The sequence below is a fragment of the Panicum virgatum genome, chromosome 1N (genome assembly GCF_016808335.1).
Source record: "Panicum virgatum strain AP13 chromosome 1N, P.virgatum_v5, whole genome shotgun sequence".
In the NCBI taxonomy this organism is placed as follows: domain Eukaryota; kingdom Viridiplantae; phylum Streptophyta; class Magnoliopsida; order Poales; family Poaceae; genus Panicum; species Panicum virgatum.
Genome location: NC_053145.1, coordinates 10,212,709 through 10,229,970, shown reverse-complemented (window position 1 = coordinate 10,229,970; position 17,262 = coordinate 10,212,709). Strand labels below are relative to the sequence as shown.

The 17,262-nt window shown below is 43.7% G+C and overlaps 1 protein-coding gene across 1 annotated transcript; it reads left to right on the top strand.

The window, feature by feature from the left end:
- Positions 1–13,963: 13,963 nt before the first annotated feature.
- On the top strand, positions 13,964–14,658 carry LOC120653286 (non-specific lipid transfer protein GPI-anchored 2-like). The gene is made up of 2 exons (XM_039931053.1): positions 13,964–14,363; positions 14,630–14,658. The coding sequence occupies exons 1-2, from the start codon at positions 13,964–13,966 to the stop codon at positions 14,656–14,658; spliced, it is 429 nt and encodes a 142-aa protein (XP_039786987.1).
- The last annotated feature ends 2,604 nt before the right edge of the window (positions 14,659–17,262 follow it).

Below are 17,262 nucleotides of genomic sequence, written 5' to 3'. Positions count from 1 at the left end.
ACCGATCTGCTGGCGAGCGGCGACCTGTGTCTGGGTGGATGGGGTAGAACCGCCAAGAGGTGAGGCGCGATGCAGACAAAAACCGCGAAAGAAAGAACCGGCCACCCCGGGCATCGAGCGCGCGGGTCGGGATGGGCGCTGGCTGCCTCGGGTATGAAATAAACTATTTCATACTCAGCGTGTTAAATAGACCTACTATATATATATATAAATATATATATGTATATAGATACATATATATGTATATATATATGTATATATATATGTATATATGTATATGTATATGTATATATATATGTATATATATGTACATACATATATATATATATATCTATACATACATACATATATACATATACATATATATATACATATATATATACATATGTATATATATGTATATGTATATGTATATGTATATATATATGTATATGTATATATATAACACATTTGGCCACTATAGAGACGGTCTCTAGTCCCTATAATTTTAAGGGTTAATTGGGTCTGAGCCATTATAAATATCGGGTATTTGAACCGTGCCATTATAATTCGTCTTATATCGTGGGAGCCATTACAATTCTCGCAGAGTTTGAATCATGCCATTATGTACGCCTGACGCCTCTTTAGTCCCACGTGCAGGCGTATGGAGCCATTCCGAGCCATATGTATTTGTGTATGGACAGAGTTGCCCTCCGTCGAGTGGATAAGGTCACCGCCCCCTTCCTCTGTTCGCAGCCACCCCCATTTCCCGACTCCATCTCCCCGCCCTAACCCTAGAGCGCCGCCGCAGCCCTCACCGACGGAAGCTACGGCAACGGCGAGGCGCTTGGTGGGCATGGACTGGAGCATCATCGGAGCATGAAGGAGGTCGCTGCGGCGCAGCCGCAGTAGCGGTGCAGCGGCGATGCGGAACAATGGCGATGACCGGGGTCCCGTGGCGTCGCCGGTAGACGCCGACGCCTCCAGGTAAGCTCTCTAGACCCCAGACCTGCACAAATCGTGTTTGCCTGTACAAATCGTGGTAGAGACATGTGTGCATTAGACCCCCTGACATTAGGGATGAGAAATTAGTGTAATTGCGCTAAATTTGTGTTGCAATTCATGCTTGTTTCTTGTTTTTGTTGTGGTTCTTGTGCTAGGAGTACTATGTTTTCGTTAGACATCAAAGTTCAAGCGTTTATGAGGAAAGACACGGACGGGAAAAAATTTACGTTAAGGGAAAGGAGGTTCATTGGTCAATCGAGGTAGGCACGGTTACATTTGAAATGCTGTTTCTAGCCTGTCTGAAGTGGTGAGTTGGAGCTCTTACCAGAAGGGCACAGTTTGGAAGTTTGACAAGGCTTTGGGTGAGGATGCAATGATTGTAGATGATAATCAATTCCAAAACATGTTAGGTATGTATAAGAGTGAGATGAGTTGCAAGCTCCTTTTAATTATGGTAGAGAAAACCATGTTTGAGCAGCACTTTGTAGCACAGCAATATATCCTAGCAGAAGATCCATTGCAGCCTGCTTTAGAACTGCAGCCTGAACCCCTTGTTGTTATTCCACCTGAATCCACTTCACCACAAAGAACAGCTGCAGAACCACAGCCTGAACCAAATAGTCCTAGTTGCACTGATGAAACCATATATCCCAAATCAAATACAAATGTTGTTGAAGAAGAGCCTGACATCTTTGCTAACCATGAAGAATATGTGGGTGTCAATGATGAGCATTTTTACATTTCAATTCCACCTGAACAGCCTACTATGAATGCACAACCTACTAATGATGATCCAAATGAATGTGCTTCTGGTAAAGGAGATATACCTCCTGAGGCAGAGGTTAATGATGCAGATCCTGAGGAGATAAGGGTCCTACATGATCCAGAGAACCCAAAAATAGAGAAGGGTGCCCTTTTTCCTGACATTGAGACATTCAGGAAAGCAATCACTCACTATGCAGTGAAGACTGGATTTGAGTTTGCAAAGGGAAGGAAGTCTGATCCTACTAGATTTATTGCAAGGTATGCCCACTCTAGCTGTCCTTGGCGTATTCATGCTTCAAGGCTGCATGATCAGAAAACAATACAGGTATGTAAGCACTATGTTGTATTAAATCAGTTTGCAAGTGCATAATACTTGTTGTTATTCTTCTTTTGCAGATTAAAACTCTACCAGCAAAGCACAATTGTCCCTCCACCAAGCTTGTTCCAGGAAAAATGACTTCCCAAAGTTGGGTGGCAGAAAGGCTCACTGATTTCTTGAAGAAGAATCCTAGCAAGGGGCCCAAGGCAGCTAAAGAAAAGGTGGAGGGAGATTATGGCATTGTGCTAAAGTACTCCAAAGTCTATTCAGGCATGAAGTTGGCACTTCAACATATTCATGATTAATATGAAGATTCTTTCAAATTGTTGTTTAATTGGAAAGCACAGATGGAGATCACTTCTCCTGGTAGCATTGTAGAGATAGATGTGCAGAAAATAGGCAAGAAAAGAAAGTTCAAGAGGATTTTTGTATCTTACAAACCTTGTGTGGATGGCTTTCTTGCTGGTTGTAGACCATTCATTGGTGTAGATGCATCTAGTTTAAATGGCAAGTACACTGGGAAGTTGGCATCTGCAACCGGAGTAGATGGACACAACTGGTTGTACTACATTGCCTATGCTGTTTTTGACACTGAAAATGAGGATAATTGGACTTGGTTCATGAAGAACTTGAGAAGGGTAGTTGGGAGCCCTGAAGGACTCATCATCTGCACAGATGCTTGCAAGGGTCTGGAGAATGCTGTTGGAGCTGTTTTCCTAGAGGCTGAGTACAGATAATGCATGAGACATCTGTATGCCAACTTTATGAAGCATTACACAGGTGATGTTTTCACAACACACCTGTACCCTGCTGCAAGGAGCTACACTGAGGGGCTGTTCAGGTGGCACATGCAGAAGATTGCTGAGTTTGCTCCAGCTGCTATAACCTATTTGGAGGAGCACCACAACAGAATCTGGTATAGGTGTGGATTCTCTGAACTTAGCAAATGTGACTACCTCACAAACAATGTAGCTGAAAGCTTCAATAGCAATAGTCAGGTCAAATAAATGAAGGGGCTGCTAATTCATGAGTTAGTTGATGGGATCAGGGAGATGGTTATGCAGAAGAGGTACCTTAGGAGAAAGATTGGAAGGGAGATGATAGATGGGATTTTTTTCCAAATGTAATAAAGGAGTTGAACCTTATCACAAATAACTTGAAAGTGGTAAAGGTTGCAGTAAGTGATGAAGATTTTGCTGAGATTACCTTGCTTGATGACTGGATCAACACCAAAAGGCACACTGTGGACCTTGTGAACCACAAATGCAGCTGCAGAGCATGGCAAATCACAGAAAAACCTTGTAGGCATGCACTGGCCTGGATATTGACCAACTGACTGCAAATCAAAGATTATGTGCATGACTACTATTCTGTTGCCAAGTTCAGAGCAGCTTATGCAGCTGCTGTTCCTCCAATGCCTGACAGGTATGACTGGCCTGAAGTGGACCTAGGCTACAGACTGTTTCCACCATTGTAGAAGAGGGCAGCAGGCAGACCTAGAGTGGTCAGGATCAGAGGAACTATGTGTTGACACTAGATTTTGGTAAATCTGATATAATTTAAATTGCGAAGATCATCGGCTATTGGTGTACATGCGCAAGGGTCACAGCCTCACAGGCAACAAGAAGCATCAGGCGTGCACTTGGGGTTACGTGTCCTTTCCAGAAGGTTGCACACGTAGGCGGACAAGCATGCATAATTCACGTTGGAAACTGACATCTCTGAATGCATGCAAATGTAATTAAAGAAAGGATGGTGGCCGGATTAAATATTTGAGAAGAATGCATGCGTGGGATGGAAAGATAAGGAGATATGAGCACAATAAAGAAACTAAATGCAAAGAGGCCAGGCCTTCACATGGGTGCGCACGGGTGATTAAAATAAAGAAGGCAAGTTCCAGCAAGGGATCCGAGATTAGCCATGCATGCAGATCAACCTTTCCGCCGCCGAATCAGAAAAGCTTCAGTAGCAAGGATTCTATAGAAGACAAATTAGAATCTATGTATCTTAATATTTGTTTAGATATTTCTTCTCTAGCAAGTTTGGTGTGCCGTAACCGGCTAGGTTATCTAGGCTATAAATATGTACCTCGGTTCATTGTAAAAGGTTTGTCACACGACCAATCAACATACTCTACTTTTTCCTTACAATTTACTTCTCAGTAGGCGGCTTTGCTATTTTCTTTTTCTACGAGTTCTTTCGAGTTGATCAAGGACACCTCATATTCGAGCGACTTGACCTGCTGGTAAGTTTTTCGTTTACCGAGTAAATCTGAGCTTTAGCTTCCGGGCGCATCGCTGTTGCTTCGTTCAGATCTATTCAAAAGTTATCGAATTCATCTATGCTTTGATCTCTGGCGCATCGCTGTTTTCTCGTCTAGATTTATTCACAATACCTGGCTTAGCAATCTGTTTAATCGGCTATCAGTTCCTTTGTTGTAGCGTTAGATCTTGAAAAGCTGATTAGATCAGTTGTAAGCTTAGTTTTGCTCAGATCCATATATTCGTGGGTTTGTGCATTGTTATCTGGCACGTGTCGGCTTTAGATATAACCGTCTGTTGCTATCTATATCGGCAGCTTCTTGCCAATCTCCCACAGATCGCTTTTAATACTTGTTTATCCCGTTCGATCTGTCGTTTTCTGTATCGGCAGCTCCTTGCCGATACACTGCGTGAGGGTTATTCGGAAATCCAGCCGATACACCCTCGAATTTAACGTTTACCCTGTTTTCTTGTCAATCAACAGGTCAGATTGACTGGCACGCTTGGTTTGTATTCTGAAGCTTGGCGAACAGTGCCTTCAGATTCCAGTATGTTGATTTTTGTGTCAACACATCTTTTGGCATGTCTGGTAGGACACGACAGTGGAAATATCATCATGGATTTTCCAATGGATGCAACTAAGTTACAAGAGATGATTGAACAAGCTATGAAACAAGCGATGATCAACTGGTCTAATAGCCTGGCAGACACGACGATTAATGCAGTACACAGTGTGGTTAGAGGCGGTTATCAATATTATGCATCGGCTCCACAGCCGATAGCTTGTCAGCAAGTCTATATGGGATCGTGCTATCAACAGCCGGAATACTCGGCTAATGCAGCAGCTTGGACTGGATCACATGCGAGGGTCCAGTATTATGAACAAACATTGGTTCCTCAGCCGACGATTTTTCAACCGCAGTATTCGTCCAATTGTTATTCACATCAATTGGATAGCCATCGGCTACAAGTATCAGCTTTATAGCCGATGGCATATCAGCCACAAACGTTGGTTCAAGAGTCCGTGGCATATCAAATGCCTCCGCCTGAAATTTATCAGCCACAAGCTATGGATGAACAGTGGGTGGCTCAACAATCTCGACCGATAGCTCAGCAATCTTGGCTTGGGGGGCAGCAGTTTTCCCAGCTATCGGCTCAGCTGCAGCAACCAAGGAATTGGGAGTCGCAAGGATTGGTTCAACAACAAGCAGCTTATCAACAACTGACCAATCAGTCCGTTGTATTAGAACCGCAAGGATTTGCACAGACGGTAATGTTGGCTCAAGTTGAAGACGTTCAGCCGCAGTTTACACCTCAAGAATCACAGCTGGCGGTCCCTCCGTCCTCAACAGTCAATCGCTCAACTTCAGCAGCCAATGAATATACCGCAGCCAATTGATCATCAGTGTGTTGTAGCACAACTACAATTGGCAACAGATCAGCAGGGCCGATTGGCTATTGGGCGAGAAGACGTTGAATTAGAAGAAATTCCAGCCGATGATAATGACAAGGTTGAGATCCACTCGATCTTATGCCCATGCATTGGAAAGGAATCTGAGAAGTGCGGATTCGAGATCAGTAGAGCCGACAAGACACAATCGGCTATCAAGATGGAGATTAGCGTGCAACCTGTTTCAGGATACGTAGTTGAAGTCAATGGCCAGAAAGAGACACCTCTAGCATTGACATATGAAGAGGCTATGGAATCAGTGGCCATTGATCGGAAGATTGCAAAGGCAGAGCAGAAGATGATTTGTCAGATTATTTACTCGCTGCCCGGACGTATTGCCCAGGAGTCTCGGCTGCTTGGATACTATTTTTCATGGGATCCAGGTGGACGGAGCTACGCGTGTAGCAGTGACCATCAGCCGATGACTTTGTTTTTCTTTCAGTCCATTGAATATCGGCTTGTTACGTATGATAATTGGATTTTGTCCTTGGATTGCCAACCTGGATGGCAAGAAAGGAGTAAAATATTGTTGCATCGGGCAATCAGGGAAAGGTGTGCCGATAGCTACAAGTTAATCGATATGCCTATCGGCTCCAGGCTGGTGCCCCAAGTATTCGCCATACACGAGCAAGGGTCCTGTCCGAGTTTATTTCAACGGAAGCTAGGTGGACAAAAGTTGCTTGAGTATATATAATTTACCTCCGTTGGCTGACATTAAAGATATGTACAAAGGTATACAAGAAGTTCGTAACATGCAAATTTGTTTGATCAGCTACATGGAGAAGTTCGGAAGGACAAATCGGCTACTTGCCAGCTGATAGAGGAAAGCCGATTTACTTCAAGATTACTTGTGGGAACCGATATAAAAATTAATCCATCGGCTATTTCTAGATAGCTGACAGGAATTCTCTTGACTAATATTGGTCTAAGTCTATCACCTGTGGATTATTTTAAAAGTCTACTTAGAAAATTGGAGCCGATGGATTATACTGCATTGACTGTTATTTTCCTATGCATGATAAAGAGCAGGTAGAAAGAGAAGCACAGCCGATAGGGTTAATGAAAAAGGAACATGGACCTGATGCTAGTCAGCTGTTTATTATATATTATTCAAGGTCGTTCTTTTGATATATCTTGGATGGATGAATCGGCTACACCCACTTCAGTCGTTAGCATCAATGGCCGATGGAATTATCCAGGGTTGAATACGAAGTGGTCTTTAAAGAATTGTTTGTTCCGATGAATGGAGCGGCCAAAAAATTTGCTACGTCCTGGATATTGAAGCTAATATACTATTTTATTGCAAAGGAGAAGCTGATGTCCATACTTATTACCTCCAGGTAGCAAATTCTGAATATGTATCCCAGGGACAACGGCAATCAATTTAAAAATGATGAACTGATCAGGGCGTTACAAGGCCGATAGAGAATTCAGCTATCTGCAGATTAATGTATCAAGCAACTCAACATGTACTCAGGGGAGTTCAGTATACATAATCCGAGTACGACACAAAGCCGATGAATCTAACACTGATTTGTGCAAGTTTTGTGAAGAAAGTATATATCGGTTGAGCAAAGGCCAGGAAGATTCTGCAGCTCGGTTTGTTGAGAATCAACCGATCGGTAGTAGCCGTGCATGTGTGAAGTTTAACCCGGCGACTTCAAGATTCTTATCTGCACCAGCTCGGCATAACCCACTAATCGGCAAGTTGAAAGTAGCCATGATTCTTCTGTTCATCTTGGGCATTACGTATCATGCACATGCGCGCAGTCTGATCGAGAAATAATCCGCTCGTCATATCGCCGGCTACATCAGGGCAATGAGTTCTGGCCGATGATAAGGGCTTGATGCCCACCAGGCCGGCGGCAACGTCGCAAATGGTCAGGAGCGAAGGACATGCCAGGAGGATGACGATGAAATCGCATGATATGGGCTTAGGCTCCCTTCACGCAGTGGCCGGAGGTACTTGTAGGCACAGCCAGAAGACCAGACTTCTCAACATGCAAGCAAGAAGATTCACGAGACCATGTACGTACATGCATATGGATTATGCTTGGGATGATCAGAAGGATGGCAAGCAGACTTCCCAAAAGTGTAGTCCTTCCATGGCTCTGCCGGTTGCTTCATCAGCATTGATTAAGGAATAGTGGCATCACTAATTTATCATTAGCCTGATCATCGTTGACATGAAGCTATTGGAGGTGCCGGTTAGTACGAGGCGTTGTCCTATTATCGGCTTGACACGTGCAGATAACTAGTAGCCGATAGCAAGGAGTTTATTACTGCCAGTTCGCTGTCATATTCTTCTCCGGCGTCTTTCTCATGGGCTTCGTCGATAACTGAATCTTGCTACGTAGCCAGTTCAATGTTGATGGAGAATTCAGGCTTCCCCTTGATTGACGCGGGAATGACGACGATGGTGGTGGTGTCATTGGTGACGTTAAGATACGCCGATTCTAGGGAGATCGGCCGATCCAGTGCTACAGTATCAGCAGTCCCGATCGCCAGGCGTCGGCTCCGGTAGAAGAGTTAACTTCTTCGACAAAATATGGATATCTTGCCAGGAACGCCATAGCTGACGGCAAGACTGAGAAAGAAGCAACGCAAGCTAGCAGGATCAAAGGCACTATCAATGAGACGATGCACCTACAAGAACTGCAAAAGGTTTGGCCAGCGAAACTGCTATGTTTGATTACCGTATGATCAAGGGTGGCCAGCATTTTATTCTTCCAACCACTGAAAGATCAAGGAAGAAGCCGATATGGCCCTTTTCATGCTTATCGGCTAGTCGCATGCATATGATCAACGACTGGAAAGAGGTCGTTGCTGTGTGGTAACGTGTCTGCATGGTGCTGATTATGGCGTTTGCTGGTAACAAATTGACACGCCAAGTGATAAAGACCAAGAGAAGGCTACCGTGTGCAGGTACGTGGCATGTATAAAAAGCAGAGATGGAAAGTGTATTGGCAGATATAGATAAACAATTGGATTTTTCTAAGAAAAAGCTTAAGGAAAAATATCGGCTTGGAGAACGTTGGCAGCGGGGGCTCGCAACAGTCGTATGTGCAGCTGAATCTTCTCAGAAGTAATCTATGGAGGTGCCAATTAATACTGATGCATCGGCTATTTGGTCTATGGGATAAGTCCCGTAAAAACAGCCAAAGGAACAACTCCTGAATTCTTTAATCGGCTAATGTTACTTTTGATAGCTGATCATGGAGTAAATTGGAGGATATTAACTATATGGAATCCTTATTACTGCAAAGAACCGGCAGCCGATAGATGTCCTATATTGTATCTACAGCAACACAATCTCGATAAGAGGTGGCCGCTCGCACTCCTTGATTTGTGAGTCCAGAATATTTCATCGACGATAATCCGTGGAGTCAATGGCAGAGTAACTGGCAACAGTTCCATTTGATTATTCTGGAGCCCATGACTGGAATAGCCAGTTCAGACTTGTCTCCAGAGGAGCCGATCATATAAAAATCGGCTAGCATCGACTCTCTAGCGCAAGACGAAGTCATGGAGGTGCGTATGTGGTGGATATCCAGATGGTGCCGCACGGAAGGAATGTGCATCCCATGTGTCGGGCTGCTATGGCAGGAATATGAGCTCATGGGAATACCAGGATCAGATGATCAGCCAATGGTCTAGCTATGCTGCAACGGATGATTACTGAGCAGCAAGGATTGACAATCACAAGACTGTAATGCTGCCGCCCTAATGCCATACTGGTACGATCAAAGAAATCTTACTTCTTATTGCAAAAATACTTGGGGATTTTATTTTATGAAGAATAAAAATAACTTAGCTCCTCGATGACATGAAATTCCTACCAGAGCCATATGTTGATATATCTTTGAAAACCTTATACATATGCTACTTGTGGTTGCATTGAGTATTGTCAAATTGTTTATGACCCTTGTGAGATTCGTTTCATGCTTTTAAGATCAAGATCACGTACACTCCACATATGTTTCCACTTCTGGGTATTCTAGATATTAACTTTCGGGCGTATCGCTATTATTTTGTCTAGATTTACCTACTCAGCTACTTATGTGCTGACTTCTACAATGGAAGTTACGCAAAAAAAACATGCCTCCCATTCACAAAAAAAATACTCCATCCCTTTAACATGACTATTTATATTCATCTTGCAAAAAGATATGAGCTATGCAAAAAAAAAAAAGAAAAAAAAGTATATCCGTGTCTAGAAGCATAAAAAAGGGGAAAAGAAAGATAGCTCATATCCCAAATAAAAGGTAGAGTCATGTGGAAAGGGATGCGAGTTCCATCCAAAAAAATTCCACACACATGCACTTCTTGATCTGATTGTATGACCTGTTTTCTCTATTGGGTCCGGTTTTTGACTTTGCAATATATGCGAAACATGTATGCTTCTTTTCATTCCCTGTCCTGAGCTCCACCAAAAAGCCTTATTAGAAATAGGGAGGAAAGAGGCGACCGAATCGTACACATTGAGTGATCTGAGAGAATCATTTGAGGAGCAAAGTTTTATTTTGATTTTAAAAATCTTTCAAAGCCCAAGTTATTTAGCATGAAGAGTATGGTTGACTTGATTCTTCATGTTGGTTTGTGCATACATTCGTGGGTTTGTGCATTATTATCTGGCACGTGTCGGCTTTAGATATAGCCGTCTGTTGCTATCTATATCGGCAGCTTCTTGCCGATCTCCCGCAGATCACTTTTAATACTTGTTTATCCCGTTTGATCTGTCGTTTTCTGTATCGGCAGCTCCTTGCCGATACACTGCGTGAGGGTTATTCGGAAATCCAGCCGATACACCCTCCAATTTAACGTTTACCCTGTTTTCTTGTCAATCAACAGGTCAGATTGACTGGCACGCTTTGTTTGTATTCTGAAGCTTGGCGAACAGTGCCTTCAGACTCTAGTGTGTTGATTTTTGCGTCAACACTATGGAAGAAAGGGACAACAGGAAAAAGGTGAGGTGCAAAAGGTGCAAGGCTTTTGGGCATTTTGCAAAGACATGCAAGTTTGCTGAACCAACAGAAGATGATGATGGCATTGATAAGGCTGCTACCCAAGAATCACTTAAAAGGTATTTCTCCTAATCCATTTCTGCTATGAACTATACATGACAAGCTCCTAAATTGATATCTGTGTGGCAGGGGGAGAGATGAAGCTGCAGGTCCAAGCACACCAAACAAACAGAAAAAACAGAGGACATGTACAAAGAAGAAGAAGAAGTCTCCTGGTAAGAAGAAGAAAACTCCAGTGAAGAAGAAGCTAAAGAAGGCAGCCTCTACCCCTGAAGCAAGAGTGGTGAGAAGCCCCAAGAGCTGGCTGGGCATGTAGATGCCCTTCTCTATGCATTTTGCTGTCTGCCTGTGAACAGACCACCTAGGCGCCACCATATCTCTTCTCTGTGTTTCAACCATGTAGCTTTTGTTGTCTGCCTGTGAACAGACCACCTGGGCGCCACTTTGTGTGTTCTGTGAACTGGATGTAAGAATTGCTTCTGTGAACTGGATGTGTTTGATGTGTTCTGAACTTGATGTGTTCTGTGAAATTGTGCTAGACCAAACTAGTATCTTTCTGTGATATGTTACAACTGGTTCAAACTAGTATCTTTCTGTGATATTTTGCAATTTTATTCGCAATTTTATCCATCTTCAGTATGATTGATAAACTCTCTTATCTGTTGTCATATCACATGTTCACATCTGAATATGGACATAATTGCACCAAATCTATTGCCATATGGAGATGGTTTGCATTCAACAAACACTGGAGATGGCTCAAACACTGACTATGGATAGAAATTGCACCAATAAAATGCACTTAAATTAAAGATACATTGCACCACGTCAGGCTTGTTCAAAGATAACATCACAGGTCCACATCATGCTAACTACATTACATGACCACTACATTAACCACACTTGAAGCTAAACTAATCTGACAACTTTCAATTCCTCGGCCTGTTTCCCTTAGCAATTTCTTCCTTGATCTCTTCATTTGCTTCCATCAACTTGACCATCACTTCACCAAGCTGCACCTTCAACTCACACATATGAAACTTCACTTCACACATCTGCAGCTTCAGCTTAGAGATCTGGAGTTTGAGATCACCATGTCCTTCTTCTACACTGGTTTCTGCTCTTGTTTTCTCTTCCTCGCCATGCCCTTGACCAGCAGCTCAGGGTGATTGCAGCGCAAGTACTCCACATAGGGTTCCTGAATATGGACACAACTTGTTATCCTACTAGCACAGAAACAGGTCAATCCAACCATTCTCAATCGGGTTCTCAATCCAAGAACACACAACAGAACACAAAAATAGAAGAATACATACCGGGAAATGGTTGGGGCACTTGTAGTACACATCATTGTTCTTGCTCCTGCACCTTATTACCTTGATTCCGCATTTTGGGCACTCAATCCTAGGGAGGTCGCCAAACCTGGGTCGACGTGGATGATGAGACGCTCGCCATCTCCACATAGCACAAAGAAGTCGCGTCCGCCGGAGAAGACAACCGCAGGCACAGCCTTCCCAAAGCTCTGCGCACCCGCCAACCTACCTCCGGTAAAGGAGGCGGCCGACACAGTTGACCTAGGGTTAGGGCGGGGGGGGGGGGGGGATGGAGTCGGGAATGGTGTGGCTGAGAACAAAGGAAGGGGGGGCCTTATCCACTCAGTGGAGGGCAACTCTGTCCATATGCAAATATGTATGGCTCGGAATGGCTCCATACGCCTGCACGTGGGCCCAAAGAGGCGTCAGGCGTACATAATGGCACGATTCAAACTCTGTGAGAATTGTAATGGCTCCCACGATGTAAAACGAATTATAATGGCACGGTTCAAATACCTAACATTTATAATGGCTTAGATCCAATTAACCCTAATTTTAATGCCGGATATCCTTAAGAGCTCAACTAACTCCCCAACAAACTGCTAGGATCGCATCTCAAATCACCAATACCTAACTGATTTTATCTGCACGGAACCATCCAAAACCTAACTATATAGTTTTATTTGCACGCATGGAACCATTTAAAAAAAGGGATAAGTCTATTTTACAACCTCGAACTAGTCAAGAAGTCCGTTTTTCAACCTCCAACTACGAAACCGGGTAACATAGGCCCTTGAACTGGCAAAACCGTCTGAATCACCCCCTTGATCACTATAGCAAACTGTTTTGAGGGCGGTTTTGCTACAGTAACATTTCCGAATTTCTGGAATTTCATACCTCTCAATTAAATAATAAAGAAAGCACAGTTAATATTGTCTAAAAATCATGATATTTTTTTGGGAGGTAGATAAAAAGACAAGGAATCTATTTTGGCTAGATGTGCTACAATAGACATAAAGGAATTTGAATTATAAAATTTTAAAAATAGGTAGAATTCAAAATTCCTTGAATTTTTAGGTCAGCTAAACCTATGATAAAAATGCATTAAAAATATGATAATTCATAATTTTTTATTTATTTTAGTTAGGTACTTTTTATTGGCCCAAGTTCTATAGAATATTCATAAATTAAAATTTGAGGAATCAAATTTGATTCAAATTTGAGCATTGCGAAGGAATTCAAAAACTTTCATAAAAACTTGGGCCAATAAAAAATACCTTATTAAATTAAATAAAAAATTATGAATTATCATATTTTAATTTCATTTTTATCAAAGGTTTAGCTAACCCAAAAATTCAAGGAATTTTGAATTCTACCCATTTTTAAAATTTTATAATTCAAATTTCATTATGTTTAATGTATCACATCTAGCCAAAATAAATTCCTTGTCTTTTTATCTACCTCCCAAAAAAATATCATGATTTTTAGACAATATTAACTATGCTTTCTTTATTATTTAATTGAGAGGTGTGAAATTCCAGAAATTCGGAAATGTTACTGTAGCAAAACCGCCTTCAAAACAGCTTGCTACAGTGATCAAGGGGGTGATTCGGACGGTTTTGCCAGTTCGAGGGCCTATGTTACCCGGTTTCGTAGTTGGAGGTTGAAAAACGGACTTCTTGACTAGTTCGAGGTTGTAAAATAGACTTATCCCTTAAAAAAAAATATCTCTACTGGCCGCGCTATATAAACACCTAGACCCGCATGCTGCTTGCCCATCGCCGCGCCGGCCATACACGCACCAAACACCTTCACGCACAACAACATATATCCACACCGCCGCCGCCATGGCATCCTCCAAGCTCATCGCCGGCCTCTTCCTCGCCCTGGCTCTCCTGGTCGCCACCACGCCACAGCCCACGCGGGCCACCAGAGCTGATCCCACCCCGTCGCCGGCGCCGTCATCGAGCCCGTCGGAGCCGCCGGCGACACCATACTGCATCTCGTGGTTCATGGTGATGACCCTGTGCATGGACTTCCTCACCGACGCCGCCGTGGCCGCGCCCTCGAGCGGGTGCTGCAAGGGCCTCCAGTGGGTCGTGGACGCCGCGCCCATGTGCCTGTGCTACGCCAAGAGCGGGGAGATCGACAACCTCATGCCGGCCAACACGGATTTTAGCCGCGTCGCCGACCTCCCGTCGACCTGCGAGGTCACGTTGCCAGTGGAAGCACTCTCCGAGTGCGAGAGTAAGTTGCATTGTTTTGAACCATGTGCGCATCTTATTTGAACAATGTTTGATTGGATTGCTTACATCTAATCTGTGATGAATATTTGGTTTTCGTTGTAGCTGAACCGGTGCCACCGTTGATGCCTCCTAGTCCTCCTGCCGCATAGGCTAGGTATTTTTTTTCTTCTTGGACTTTTTGATCTATCAATTTTGAGAATTTTTAGTATGATGCCAGGGTTAGTGTTCTAATTCTGATCAAACCATGTATGCGTTTATGTCTTGCAGGAAAACCATCAGTAGCAGCAGGCGGTTGAAGATTAGTGGATTGCAAAATTGCAGCGTCTTAGGAAAAAGAGTTAGCTTTGTGTTAAGAGCGTCTATTAAATGATACGATCAGTAATATGAATTGCTCTCTTTAGTTTATCGGATGCATGTGTGATATTTCAATTCTGGTAATCTGCTTATTTATATACAAGCCCAAACTGAGTGTATAGCTTATTTATATACTTGTGATACAATCTTTTTGTCCGAATTCGAGTATAAATTAACTCACCATATATAGGTAATCGCATTTTCCACCAGGAATTAGGTGTATGTGCGTGCAGCAGTGTGTGTGTATGTGGGCATGTGGGGTTTTATTGCGTTTCACCACAAAACCCAAAAAACCTCAATAACGATATTCAAAGTATATTGAAATTTGCAAAACTATAATATATTTGATAATAAACAGATTAATAGATGAATTTTCAAAAATAATCTCTTCATCGAAGAGTACATAAGTACCTCTTGCGTATACACAGTCAATTCCGTATTTTTTTCTGCTAATGAATGGCGAATGCTAGGTTTTAAAAAGGGAAAAAAATTCAAAAAACGTGGCGCGACCGCGCCAGTATCCCCTAATATCGTTCAGATTACTTCTATCTCCTCAATATTTTATTGTTTAAAGGTAGTTTGTCTGGAAAAGTTTGGATCGCTGTGTCGGCTCCGATGCGTGCCGCTTTTTCTTAGTATTAGTTTCACTGCCAGAAAACGGCACTTTCCTCCCTACACGTAGTACCGGGTGCACTTTGGTCCGGTATTAAAAGCTCAATTTAGTACGAGGTGGTACGCACAGTGCTCCTGAGAGCTGAATAGTATCCAGCCGGTACTAAAAAAGTTGTTTTAGTATCGGCGGTACTAAATAGCATCCAAAAAATTTAATACCGAATAAAAAACACTACCGATACAAAAAAATATGCTATTAGTACCGGACGAAGCCTCCATCCTGTATTAACATGACGATGCGAAAAAAATCTTCTGACGAGAGGACAGCAGCGGCCTTATCTCTCCCTTTCCCTTCCCCTTCTCCCGTTTTCCCTCGTCTCTTCTCTCTTCTCCCTTTTTCCCTCGTCTCTTATCTCGGTCTTTCCCCATGATCCCTTCTCTCCCTTCTCGAGCAGGGGTAGCTCCCGGCGCGTGCCGGCCCTCAGCCGGCCGCGGCATGGCGGCGGAGACGCGCGCAGGCGGGCGCACGCGTGGCCAGGCCGTGGCGGCGGAGCCGTGTGCGGGCAGATGCGGCCCAGCCCCGGCGGCGCAGGCGCGCGGGCGGCGCGGCCAGGCCCTGACGGCGGAGGCGCGCCAGCGGGCGCCGCCAGGCTGCAGCAGCGGAGCCACGCGCGGGCGCGGCCTACAGCGAGGCGGAAGCCCCGGCTCCGCCTCCCTGCCGGCGGGCGCGGCCTGCAGCGGCAGCGGAAGCCCCGGTGCCGCCCATGAATTTTTATTTTTTTTCATTTTCAGATATGTAGATGAATGTTGAATCTTTTCTTTTTGAAATTCATGTTGTATAATTTTTCTTATAATTTTAGATCTTTATAATCTTAGCTTGAATGTTGTAACCTAAGTGAAACTTTTCCGGTTCCTCACCGTTTTCTTTCTGCTCTCAGTGTTTTCCACCGCTGCTGCTTATCTTTTTTCTCTGTTCTTGAAGAACATAGGTCTATTCTTGTTCTTGAAGAACACAGAAGAAATACGGAGCAACGATGGTAGAAAGAAAAACAAGAGGAGAGAGAGAAAGGGATGAGGAGCGGGAGAAGCAATCTAATTTTTTTTGCGCGAAAATATCTTTAGTACCGGTTGGTGTTCTTGATTGGTACTAAATACGACATTTACTACCTGTCAGACCGACCGGTACTAAATGCTAGCACATTTACTACTGATCGGATGGTACCGGCAGGGAACCGGTACTAACTAGAGGTTCCCGCCCGATACTAATGTCCAGTTTTCTAGCAGTGTTTGATACTAGGTTATTATGCCGGTGCGTTCCAGCTTCACGTACGTACCCGTGATGCCTCTGCTGACTGATGAGCTGAGGAGGGGCCTTAGACCGTCCACAGTGAAAGGAGTAAATGAAGAAGCAAATATACTGTTTGGCACTGTAGATGCACTGTTTGGCACTGTAGATAGAGAGGGCGTGTGAAACGAGGAGGGAGCAAATTTGCTCTTGCTCCCTCCGCTGTGGTCGGCCTTACTGGCTATTGCTATGGTGACCGTGCCGTGGCCTCCGCCGCATGGTCCGGCGTAGGGTAAGGACGCACGGTGGACAGCGGTATCACCTGCAAATGTTTGACGCCCAAAGCATCTCAACACGTTGTGCCGTTGTGGATACATTGTATCCTTTTGTTTCTAATCAGTTTCTTAACATCTTTGTATATATCAGTCAATAACTTGGTGATGCAGAGTTTTCTCTTTTTTTTTAAAAAAAAAGTCAACTTGCTGGTGATGATCTCATGTGCCATGCCAGTACAATGATTTGCTCAAATAAATGTAAAACCTGACGGACTCGATGCTATCAGCTCGCATAAAAAACTTGATGACCTCCTCCTGAATGCGTTATATACCCGTTGGGACCGCGACTGCTACGGACAACGATCCATTCATCT

Coding starts and splice junctions, on each gene's coding strand:
- LOC120653286 (XM_039931053.1), top strand. CDS start 13,964: ATGGCATCCTCCAAGCTCATCGCCGGCCTCTTCCTCGCCCTGGCTCTC. Junction 14,364..14,629: donor AGCACTCTCCGAGTGCGAGA/GTAAGTTGCATT, acceptor TATGTCTTGCAG/GAAAACCATCAGTAGCAGCA.